Source organism: Somniosus microcephalus, chromosome 2, assembly GCF_052327205.1.
Source record: "Somniosus microcephalus isolate GS21.2 chromosome 2, FLI_Smic_1.0, whole genome shotgun sequence".
Lineage (NCBI taxonomy): Eukaryota > Metazoa > Chordata > Chondrichthyes > Squaliformes > Somniosidae > Somniosus > Somniosus microcephalus.
In genome coordinates, this window is record NC_140988.1 from 316678674 (window position 1) to 316691742 (window position 13069).

The following is a 13069-nucleotide window of genomic DNA, read 5'->3' on the forward strand; positions in this document are numbered from 1 at the left end:
CGGGCCTCGCCTCGCTCCTCCTTTTATACCCGGCCTCGGTGCTCTCCTGGTCCGATCTGGTCGGGCCTCGCCTCGCTCCTCCTTTTATACCCGGCCTCGGTGCTCTCCTGGTCCGATCTGGTCGGGCCTCGCCTCGCTCCTCCTTTTATACCCAGCCTCGGTGCTCTCCTGGTCCGATCGGGTCGGGCCTCGCCTCGCTCCTTTTATACCCAGCCTTGGTGCTCTCCTGGTCCGATCTGGTCGCGCCGCGCCTCGCTCCTCCTTTTATACCCGGCCTCGGTGCTCTCCTGGTCTGATCTGGTCGGGCCTCGCCTCGCTCCTCCTTTTATACACGGACTTGGTGCTCTCCTGGTCCGATCTGGTCGGGCCTCGCCTCGCTCCTCCTTTTATACCCGGCCTCGGTGCTCTCCTGGTCCGATTGCAGAGATGTGGGATTACAGTTACGTGGACAGACTGGAGAAGCTGGGGTTGTTTTCCTTGGAGCAGAGAAGGCTAAGAGGAGATTTGATGGAGGTGTTTAAAATCATGAAGGATTTAGATAGAGTAAATTGAGAGAAACTGTTTCCAATGGCTGAAGGGTCAATAACCAGAGGGCACAGACTTAAGGTGATTGGCAAAAGAACCAGAGAGGCGACATGAGGAAAAACTTTTTTATGCAACGAGTGGTTAGGATAAGGAACGCACTGTCTGATAGGGTGGTGGATATAGATTCAATAGTAGCCTTCAAAAGGAAACTGGATAAATACTTGAATATGAAAAATTTGCAGGAATATAGGGAAAAAGCAGGGGAGTGGGAATAACTGGATTGCTCTCCGAAAGAGCCGGCACAAACTCGATGGGCTGAATGGCCTCCTTCTGTGCTGTATTATTCTGGAATTCTATGAATTAAATAGACTTTACAGCACTGAAACAGGCTATTTGGCCATTGTTTAATCTCAATACGAGCCTCCTCCCACTCTTGTTTACTTCATCTCATTCTATTGACATAGAGACCCATCAGAAACAGGTGGGCATGCTGTTCGCCTATTTTCAGACCTGCCTGAAAATTGCATCAGACGGGTCTCGGGTGTTCAAGGAACAGATTGTTTTTCCACTGCTGGTCATCTGGTTTTTTTTTGGCGAGAAATGGTCAGACAGCAGTTGAAAATCGCCCATGTTATGTTAGATTCAGATCCTGGAGCTAATGTTCAATTATTTTTAGGGGACAGTTTCTGAGTTCTTTCTTATTTTGGAAACTTTTCCTGTGGTTATTCACCTTACTGAGATATTGGGCTGGATTTTGCTACGGGGGCGGGTTGGGGTCGTGTTCCCCACATTTCGTGTTTCCCACACGAATCCTGAACGATGTGGGAAATTGATGCAATTTTGATTTTATAGCCCAATTGATTCCCCACGTGTGGGAACCCCTAGCCGGAGAGCTTTTCAGGTGGGAAGCTCGCCTCCGATGACATCATCACTGCTGCTTCATTTAAGGGCTTCCACAAGCCTTGCTCACTTCAGCAGACTGCCAAGCTTCTGGCCCTGGCAGCTGCTGCTACCATCATCAATCATGGCGACACATCGGAGTAAGGCATCCCCCAGATTTGACGAGGCAGCCCTCCAGGCATTGGTGGAGGGAGCGACAGAGAGCAGGGAGGTGCTCTTCCCCTCCTCGGGGAGGAAGAAGCCACCCCAGCAAACCAAGGCTGTGTGGCTGAGGGTGGCAGAGCAGGTGAACGCCAGCTCGAATACCAGCAGAACATGGATCCAGTGTTGGAAACGCTTCCATGACCTTCTGCGCACTGGAAAAGTGAGTATGATGTTCCCATCACTCTTAATCTGATCCCCATTGCCTTTCCTCACCAGTTCTCAGCTTTACCAATCTCTTCCTCCACATCCCACTTGACACTGACATCCATGCACCCTTTCCCACTCCCCCTCTCTCTCTATGGTCACATTCGCCTAACTAATGGACTATGCAGCCCTCACACTCCCTATCACTGTCATGCTATGAAAACAACTTACATCACATAGGGAGGGCCCTTGGTCTTGCCATCTCAATCCATCTTTCTCTCCTTCTAAGCATCTATGCCATCGATTCTCTACACTCACTCCTTCATTCTCGCTCAAACTCCACTTGTCTCCCCCATTGCAGGAAAAGAGAGCTCACAACCGAAGAGAGCGAGCCAGGACAGGGGGAGGGGCAGCCTCCTTAGCCCAGCTGACCCCATGGGAGGAGGCGATCCTGGAGATCGTCGGCATCCAGGACGACACACAAGTGGGGGACGGAGAGACCGGTGCAGCAGAGCAAGCTGGTGACAGAAGAGTTTTCCAACTCTCTCAATTGCATTACATGACTCGCTGATAATGACTTGGAAGCTCTAGCAGATGGACCTCTGATCATCTGCAATAAGCACTGTGCAGGAAACCCTGGCCTCTCATCTCTGACACTTTCCTTTATTCCCCCACAGGACCATCGCAAGCTCCCGTCTCCAGGACGCAGGAGGAGGTTCAGCCTCAGCATCCAGACTCCTCAGAGGAAGCTGCAACCTCTGAGGGCACAGCGTCAGCAGAAGGCAACGCACCCAGCACCAGCGCAGACACTCACACCTCGGTGGGACCTTCGGGACATAGAGTAGTGTTGTCACCTGGTGTATCACAGCTCACAAGTGAGCCTCAGCAGATGGTGGAGACAGGGACAGCAGTGGAGAGTCCTAGTCGGAGGGCGCAGCACTCTCCCAGCTCGGCTCAGCTGCATGTCGACCCTCTGCCTCTGGGTCCATCCACAGTATCAGCGGTGATGGCACTCCAGGAAAATATGCAGGAGTCTCTGGCAGGTTTTGTCTCCAGGGTTGCTGCGAGTGTGGAGCGAATGGAGGAGTCCGTCGCTAACATGAGCAGAGCCTTTGTGGAGTAATTGGCGCATCAACGCATTACCACGGAAAGGATGGCAACCTCCGTGGAAAGGCTGGCTACGGCCATGGAGGAGATAAGTCGCGCGAGTGTTGAAAACATGGTGAGTGTCCAGACTAGACTGACATCTCTGGAGGAGCGATGGGCAGCTATTGAACAGAGAAACCAGACCTTCATGGCAGTCCCTCTGAGAAGGACTGCCAGTCCCGACACGGGTCCCCATGGCTCCCCTGATGTGCAGCAAGGTGCTCTCTCGCCACTTGCAAGCGCTGAGGGGGACCTGACCCATGAGAGGGATGATGGTGGCAGAGAACAAGGAGGTGGGGGCTCCTCTCCAAGCGCTCAAACTTCCATGTCACTGACAAGTCCTCGGTCAGAGCTCCACCTGAGTCAGCACCCAAGTGAGATCGGCGTCTCAACCCCTGCACAGCTGCAGGAGCAGCAGACTGTTGCGCAGCCCTTACAGGCTCGCAACCCCAGAGGACGCCCGCCAAAGGTGTCCAGACAGGAGCAGCAAGGAAGTGAGCAAGGGGCCTCCACATCTGCTGATGCCACTGGGGAACCACTACGTAGGAGCACGCGTAAGAGAAAGAAACTGCACAAATAGTCACAAGGGTAGTCACTTGGTTGAAAGCCATCAGAATAATGGTAATAAATCATCTGTTGGCTACTGCTGTAGTTGTGGCGTGTGTCATTTCGCGAATGGGACTTTCACTTTGAGGTCAGTATGGTGGTCACATCGCTAGAAGTCAGCTGGTTCCTGGCTATTGTCAGTGCTCAGGTAAAAGGATGCGAGGCAATAGTCCCTCATGGGCGAGGCTCAGCAAATCTGCCCAATATGAGCGCGTTCCTTGCATGCCGGCCACCAATGTTCTCGCGCACTGCTGCCGCTGGTTGATGAGCCTCTGCAAGATGTTCGTCTTCGCTCTCCTCCTCCCCCTCCTCCTCCTCCTCATCTGAGGAGGATATGTCAGGAGCCACTTGGTCCTCGGCCATCTGCAAGCCACGACGCTGTGCCATGTTGTGAAGCACACAGCAAACCACAACGATTCTGGAGACCCTGGCTGCTGAGTATTGCAGGGCTCCACCTGATCTATCCAGGCATCTGAAGCGCATCTTCAGCAGACCAATGGTTTGCTCGATCATGGCTCTGGTGGAAAGGTGGCTGGAGTTGTAGTTCTCAGCTGCGTTGGCTGGCCTCCTCAACGGCGTCAATAGCCATGTCCTCAAGGGATAGCCCTTGTCTCCAAGTAGCCATCCGTTAAGTTGGTGTGGCGGACTGAATAGCGGAGGCACAGTAGACTGGCGCAGTATGAAGGAGTCATGGCAACTGCCAGGGTACTTGGCACAAACATGCAAAATTTCCTTCTTGTGGTCACACACCAGCTGAACGTTGAGGGAGTGGAAGCCCTTGCGGTTGACAAAAATACCAGGATTGCGATGGGGAGCCTTAAGGGCCACATGTGTGCAATCAACGATGCCCTGCACCCTTGGAAAGCCTGCAAGATTAGCAAATCCAACCGCTCTCGCCATGACACTTGCTCGATCCTTGGTGAAATGGATGTGATTGTGCGCGATGGCAAAGAGGGCATTGGTTACCCGCTTGATGCAGGTGTGTGCGGCCGCCTGGGAGATGCCGCTGATGTCTGCCGCTGATCCCTGGAATGAGCCTGAGGCAAAAAAGTTGAGTGCGATGGTGACTTTGACGGCCACTGATAAGGGGTGTCCAGCTGCTCCTCTGGGCTCCAGGTCTTGCTGCAGCATTGCGCAGATGTCAGCCACTATCTCTCGCGAAAGTCGGAGCCGCCTTTGGCACTGCTGCTCAGACATGTTGAGGTAGCTGACCCTGCGTCTGTAGACCCTGTTTGGGGGGTATCTCCTGCGCCGACGGCCTTCCATGCGCTGGCCCCTTCTGGCCTGTGCATCCTCAGGTGGGGCAGCAGCAGCTTGGCGCAACTGTTGTTGCTGCTGCTGTTGGGCGGCCTCATGTAATATCCAGAAGGGCAGGACAAAAATGGCTCCCATGCTTCTGGTAGATGCCTCAGTTGAGGAAGCGCTCAGTGAAGGTGGCGAAAGGGGTTTCCCAGGAGGTCACACTGGAGATGGTTGTCAGGCTGCAAACTTCCAGAGCTGTGGGTATGCTTTCTGAAAGATCCCCCAGACCTGAGAGAGCAAAGTTATGCCACCTGCAATTAAAGCCTGTTCAAATCTGCCATTTAATGGTTGAGCTGCAGCTGCTACTCCGCAAGCCAGTTGTGCTCCCGCCACGTTTCAGATGTGTGTTTCCCACCAGGCGTGTTTCACGTGGGAAAACGATTAAACTTGCAACTGGTTAGGAAATTGGGATTATAGAGCCAATTGAGGGCTTGTTAAGGGCCTTAAGGGCCTATCCCGCCTCCTGGAGGCGGGACGGAGTCGGGATCAGCAGACACGAATTTAGGAAAGTTGCGTGGAGGCGGGATGGAGGCGGGTTTGGGCCCGCACGCCAGTTTTGCGATTTTTATCCCCCACACACCTCCAATCCCGCCTCCCCGGCCCTAGCAAAATCCAGCCCATTGAGTTAGTTGGGTGGAGTGCATTTCAGTTCAAATGCATGGGGTTGAATAGAATCTGTCAGCTGAATGAGGCTCTGCGTTTTGAAAATCAAACTTATAATTAACATTTTACTATTTTTAAAATAATTTTTATTGAAACAACAATTGGGGCTTTGGGGAGTTGCTGAGTTAATACATATAGCTCAAATTCCATGTACCCTTGTTATCTGATAATTCAGGTCCCTTAGGCTGCCGGACTTCACAATCTAGTTTACTAATGTATCCCCAACATTTACTTATATTAAAAAAAAATGAGGGAAGGAAATTTATCACCGTTCCCTAAACTATTTGGAACCGGATACTGATGGTGACACTGCTGGGCTAAACAGTAGTAAGTTTGATACAAATTACTCAATTTCTATAAATGTTAATGACTTTTTCTTTGTGTAGGCCTTGGAGGTGCTCTAGGCTACCTAGCTGGTGCCATAGAATGGAAGAACACTTTTCTGGGACGTATTTTAGGATCTGAGTATCAGATTATTTACGTTTTTGCAACAACTATTTTCACCATATTTCTAATAATACACCTGTTCAGCATTCCGGAAATTCCATTTGGTCAAGATGTAGATCTTCAGCAATCACATTTGTTGGAAAATAATAATCCTGGCTATGGAACCATTGAGAGTCTAGCAGATGGTCACCATGATCCAGATTTTCAAAAGCCAAGGTCTTTGTCAGTGGTGAGAGAATCGGAAGACAGTTCGCAAATCACCTGCATTAAACCACCAGAGGAAAAGGTAATTATGCTTTAGTGTGAGTTTTATTTTACCATTCAGGGAAGACATTTTTAGTGTAGTTTATCCAAGGATGATTGTCTTCTAAATCAATTTAAAGGTTTCTTCATATTGGCTTGTTTTCCATGACAGGACCAGTTCATGTAATTATAGACAAGGCATGTCATTTTCAACAATATATCATATGCTGCATTTTCTTTAAAAATTCAACCTTTTCATGTATTTAGGGAGTTAGCAAGGATACAAATAATTCTATTTTTAAATATCATGGAAAGCTTCAAAAAAATTTTGAAAATGTATTTGTAATTCCAGATAAATTTTTATTTGACCTTGTACAATCATATCAGCCCATTGAGACTATAAACTCAAGAAACAATTACTTAAACCATGGAACAGGTAATCCCATATGAAGATTTTTTAAATTTATATCACACATATGGCTTCCAGCTCCATAACATAGTTTTGTATTTCAGTAGAACCATTCCACGACTTGTGGAGTAGCATTTTGTAGAGGATTTCTGAAAGTTTACACAGACTGCATTGGTTATTGGTGCAAGTGAATTTAGCTGCACTAATATTTTTATATTTGTTTTTCAGGTACTGAGACGTATAACCCTAAAGTCCCTGGTTAAAGCTCTGTTCAATATGCCTTCTCATTACCGTTTTTTGTGTATTAGTCACCTCCTAGGATGGACAGCATTTCTCTCAACTATGCTATTCTTCACTGACTTCACAGGACAGGTAAAAATAAAATGTGCCATTACCTAATCTTGATTTTAAAATTACGCCTAATAGTTTTTTGACACTGATTATGAACAAATTTTGTTAACAAGAAAACAAATTAATTCAGCCAAATTGTACTTTACATTCCCACAATGCCTCATAACATACATATAGGTGTGCAGTATCTTTTCTGACTACTCGTTCTGCCTACATGCATTTATTTGGTCCCTTATCACAGCATCAGGACCTCCCAAAGTACTTTACAACCAATGAATTACCAGCATCCTATTTGTGCACGGCAAGGTCTCACAAGCAGTTATTGAATGAATGATCAGATATTCTGGTTCTGCTGGTGTTGATTGAGGGTGGAATATTGACCAGGGCTGAAGAACTCCCTGCTCTTCTTCAAATAGTACCATGGGATCTTTGCATCAAGCTGAGTTAGACAGATATGGCTGTGGATACAGCATTTCCAACAAAGCAGCACTCCCTGAGTACTGCACTGAAGTGGCTGCCTAGATCATGTGCTCAAGGCCTTTAGTGAGGCTTAAATGCATGATCCTCAATTCAGAGGAGCGTGTTACCAACTCATCTAAGTTGACAGGTGAATGTTATCTGTGTATAGCAAAATGGAGTATAGTAAACATGTTTATGATTTTGCTACAAATAACAAATAGTGGAAACTTTCCCTTAGGTTGATAAGTTTTTATCATTTTAAAAGATAAACTTTTAATAATTTCCACCATTTACTTCTTCCAAAATGCTGCCCTGTACGCATTGTGATCTGGTTGACAATGACCTCTCCAGATCGTCACCCAAAACCTGCAATCGTTCGTTCAATGCCTCCACATTGAATTGACAGACTTGCCTGCATTTCTCATGAAGTAGGGAAAGGTTTGCAGATGTTCCTGCAGCTGCTATTTTCTCCAGCCACAATGAGTTGTGGCTCCATCGGATGTTTGCTCTACCGCACTTACACTGCCACATTGGGGACCCAGAAATTTCCAGGTCATGAGGTTTATGTCACTGTGGTTGTGTTCTTCTCGCCACTCATTCCTTTGCATTTTTAAAAATATTTCCGATATTCTTGAATTGTAATTTCTTTGTCAAACTGTTGTGAATGTACTTGGTGACCTTTTTAAATTTTATCTTGATATAATTCCTTAATTGAATGCCAAATCAGTGGATTTGACTCTTCTAAAACCTTTTTCAGAAAGGTGTAAAAACAGTAGGGCAGTTTTAATAGTGCACTTCAATAACCCTAATATAGACGGGGAGGGAGAAACAGTATAAAGGGCAAGGGGTTCGGGGGATGGGGGAGGATGGGGGGTGGTGCGGTGGATGTAATTCTTGAAATGTGTACAGAAGAACTTTCTTGATTAGTATATTTCCAGCCCAATGAGGAAGGAAGCAGTGCTGGATGTAGTTCTGGGGAATGAAGTGGGGCAAGTGGAGCACGTTTTAGTGGGAGAGCATTTGGGAAACAGTGATCACTATCACTAGGTTTACAGTAGCTATGGAAAGGGACATGGAAAAATCTAAGACAAAGATAGTCAACTGGAAGAGGGCTAATTTCAGTGTGCTGAAAAGGGATCTGGCCCAGGTGGATTGGAAACAAAGATTAGCAGGTCAAACAGTAAATGAGCAATGGGAGGCATTCAAAGAGGAGGTAGTCTGGGTACAGACTAGACACGTTCCCACGAGGGGGAAAGTAAGGGCATCTAAAGCTAAAGCTCCTTGAATGACTAAAGATATAGAGATTACATTTAAACAGAAAAAAGAGGTTTATGATAAATGTCAGATTCATAATAGAGTAGAGAATCAAGCAGAATACAGAAAGTGCAGAGGAAAACTGAATAAGGAAATAAGAGGGGCAAAGAGAGTGTATGAGTAAAGATTAGTAGACCGATTAGGGATACAAAATGAGCACTTTGCAACTGTCTTCACTAAAGAAGAGGATGCTGCCAATGTCACAGTAAAGGAAGAGGTAGTAGAGAAATTGGATAGGATAAAAATAGATATGGGAGTTTTGCTAGAGGGCTGGAGGATTGCAAACATCACATCCCTGTTCAAAAAAGCAGAGCGGGATAAACCCGGTAACTATAGACCAGTCAGCCTAACATAGGTGGTGGGGAATCTTTTAGAGACAATTATCTGGGACAAAATTAATTGTAATTTGGGAAAAACACAGCCTGCACAGATTTGTTAAAGGCAAATCATGCCTGACAAACTTGATTGAGTTCATTGATGAAGTAACGGAGAGGGTTGATGAGGGTAGTATGGTTGATGTTGTATATATGAACTTTCAAAAGGTGTTTGATAAAGTACAACAAAATAGACGTTAACAAAATTGAAGCCCATGAGATTCAAGGGGCAGTGGCAATGTGGATTCAAAATTGGCTAAGGGGTAGAGAGTAGTGGTGAGTGGTTGTTTTTCAGACTGGAGGACTACTGCTATTTTTGGCATATATTAATAACCTGGACTTGCGTAAACAATTTCAAACATTTCAGATGAAGCGAAACTTGGAAATGTTGTAAACAGTGAGGAAAATAACAGCAAACTTCAGGAGAACATAGACTGGTGAAATAGGCAGACACATGGCAGATGAAATTTAATGCAGAGAAGTGTGAAGTGATGCTTTTTGGAAGGACGAATGAGGAGAGGCAATATAAACTAAATGGTACAATTTTAAATGGGGTGCAGGACCAGAGACACCTTGGGGTTTATATACACAAATCTATGAAGGTGGCAGGACAAGTTGATAAGGCTGCTAAAAAAGCATACAGGATACTTGGTTTTATAATAGAATACAAAAGCAAGTAAGTTATGCTAAACCTTTGTAAATCACTGGTTAGGCCTCGGCTGAAGTATTGGCCCAGATTTTGCGGTCAGCGGTGAAGTAATAGTGCTCGCCACTGACCTCGAAGAAAGCTGTCCACAAAGATCTAGCGATCTCTGTGGCATGGATTTCCCCTTTCCCAATGTTAATTTGAATCTGGCGCCTAGTCTAGGGGATCTCCAAGGTCCAGCAACAGTGATAGTATCAAGCTGGCTAAACAGCCAATAAAATTGAAGAATTCTCACAGACAGCAAACCAGGAAGTAAAATGCACTGATTATCCTTCACTTTTTAAATCATTTTACAGAGACCAAAATAAAGTTTGGGACATACACATGGGATTAAGGTAGAGGCTGAAATAGCCAACAAACTTGAAAAAAAATCATATTAAAAACCATGGAATTTTTATCATAATGGAAAAATTTGACATTCCACAAAAATAAAATTATTTTTTCAGTGCCAGAACGGTTGTTCAGCAATAGTTATGACTCAGTACGGCGTTAAAAACCCAGTTACCTCTCATTGAACAAGGCTTAACTTTTTGGGGGGTTTTTAACAGCGATATTAGAGCGTAAAGGCTGAAGTTCTCGTCAGTTCAGTGATTTCAATTGCTTGTCTGCTGCGGGGAGCTCAACACCGTGCCCTGTGGAGGAGCAGGGTACGACTGACAGCAGCTTTCTGTGTTTAACTGCGCATGTGCGGACACCAGAGGTTGCTGTCAGTTTCACAATGACGACAAACGCTGACTGTTTGGATGATCAGCCATGATCTCATCGAATGGCGGAGCAGGTTCGAGGGGCCGAATGGCCTACTCCTGCTCCTATCTTCTATGTTTCTATGTTTCACCATCATTACAACCTCAAATTCGGGGCCATTGTGTTCAATTCTGGGTACCATACTTTAAGAAGGATGTCAAGGCCTTGGAGAAGGTGCAGAGGAGGTTTGCTAGAATGGTACCAGAGATGAGGGGTGTAGTGTATGTACCTTTAAGAGGAACTATGTTTTTGAAGCCCCTGTATACTGTAGTACCAGTAGTGACCACTCGGGTATATAAGCCTGTGTAGCGTCTTGTGTTGTTAGTTCACCTCCAGACTTTGTTCAGTAAACACTTGTTAAATCAACTCCTGCATTCCGTGTCTCCATTAACACACGGATCTAACAGTGGCGACGAGTTAGAAACAAACTTACTTGCAATTCGGCAGCACCTCAAGGGGATCGATTCCTCAGACGAAGGTCGAAGTCAGAAGCAAGAAAAAAAAAATAACTCGAAGAAACTCGAAAACGAGGGCCAGGCTTGGTCTCCAGTCTGTGGTTTCCCCAGTTAAACGGGCTGGTGGCAGGTAGTGCACTGATCCTTCCTGGGCTGCGGCGGACTAGAGCTCGATCGGGTGGCTCTGCAACGGGGCCGGGCAGCGAGTCGGGAAGCAGAAGCCAAGAGAGAGAGAGGGTGGAGCACTCAGGGCGCGGTCGGCGTTCGGACCGAGCAGAGGGAGGGGAAAGTCCCAGAGGGTCCGCTCCACGACGGGAACGGTTCTCCAAGTAACGGAGAAACTATTGAAGCGCTATAATAAAAAAAAGTCGCAGAGGGTCCGCTCCATGACGGGAACGGTTCTTCAATTACGGAGAGAATATTGAAGCGATATATATAAAAAAAAATAGAAATACCGCGAAAAGCTGCAGGTCGCAACGGGAACCGCGGAGAACAGCGTTGGCAGCAGCGGCAGGAAAGCGCGGGAGGTGCCATGTTAACTCGGCGGGGAAGAAAGAAAAGCACGGGAGGTGCCATTTTGATCCATCGGAGACGGAGGAAAAGCGCGGGAAGCGCCATTTTAGATTTTCAAGATGCTGAAGACTGGCAATATTACTGCTTTCGATAGTGATATAGAAGATTGGACCACATATGTGGAAAGAGTGGAGGTATATTGCAAGGCGAATGAAGTAACGGATGATAAAAAGGCATCGGTACTTCTAAATCTGATGGGCGCAAGGACATACGGGCTGTTACGAAACTTGATCACTCCAGCCAAACTGATGGACAAGAATTTTAAGGAGATTGTTGATACCTTACAGGAGCACTTAAACCCAACACCGCTGCTGATAGCGGAATGATTTAAATTCTTCAGGAGGAATCAGCACAAGAATGAAAGTAACGCTGATTACCTCACCGAATTACGAAAGCTGTCAAAGCACTGCCAATTCGGGGCAGGACTTGCAGATTCTCTACGAGACAAATGCGCCTGCGGTCTCCTAAGCGAAGGAACACAGAAAAGACTACTTTCTGAGAAAGATTTGACACTGGACAAGGCTTTCAGTGTGGCTGTATCATACGAAGCAGCAGCAAGAGGAGCTGCAGAGATATAGCAAAAGCCACAGGACTTCGGCACCCATGAAATGACACGGGGTTTCGAGAGATGTTATCGCTGCGGCAGATCCACCCATGACCAGAAGGACTGCTGGTTCAAGGACAAAGCATGCAGGCAATGCGGAAAGATGGGACACATTGCACGTTTATGCAGATCTGGAAAGAAATCCGCTGACAGTAAAAAGGTCAATAAGGAAAAGTACAGAAAGGTACAAATGATTACGGACAGTAGCTCCAAAGACCAGAAGAGCGATAGCGACTCCGGAAACAAGAGACTAAGCTGTCTCAAATTACATAATGTAATTGCCAAAGAAGATTACCAGACCATTTGGGTTACCCTCACGATAGCGGGGTCCCCAGTCAAAATGGAACTAGATACAGGATCAGCTCTGACCGTCATGAGTCGACGGGATTACGAGCGGCTATTTCCGCATATACCTTTGAAAGACACATCCATTGTCTTGAAGACATATACGGGGCAGAACGTATACCCCAGAGGGAAAATAAGGGTGCCTGTTGTATACAACGGCAAGGAAATACGGAAGTTGTATTTATACGTTCTGCAAGATGGTGGTCCACCATTGTTGGGACGTGAATGGATCAGAAAGATACGTTTAGACTGGCACTCCATTCAGACACTGACGGTGACCAGTAAGAAAAAAAAACGATGATGACGTCATACCTGGAAGATTAAAAGAAATCTTGGCTAACGCCAAAGAAGTGTTTCAACAGGAACTAGGAACCCTGAAAGGCGCCACCGCCTCAATAAAAGTGGAAGATGCGGCAATTCCCAAGTTTTTTAAGGCAAGGCCGGTGCCATACGCAATTCGTCCAGCAGTTGAGGCAGAGCTGGAGAATTTGGAAAAAGCAGGCGTGTTATCCAAGGTAGATTGGAGCGAGTGGGCAACACCCATCGTCCCGGTCA

The 13069-nt window shown here is 46.6% G+C and overlaps 1 protein-coding gene across 1 annotated transcript in view; it reads left to right on the plus strand.

Annotated features, from left to right (window-relative positions):
* The window catches only part of slc45a2 (solute carrier family 45 member 2), a 111981-nt gene that overhangs the window by 15025 nt on the left and 83887 nt on the right, over positions 1-13069 (plus strand). Inside the window, exons 3-4 of the mRNA XM_086004685.1 lie at positions 5877-6223; positions 6818-6961. Of these exons, the coding sequence (XP_085860811.1) occupies positions 5877-6223; positions 6818-6961 (491 nt within the window). The remainder of the gene's footprint in view (positions 1-5876; positions 6224-6817; positions 6962-13069) is intronic.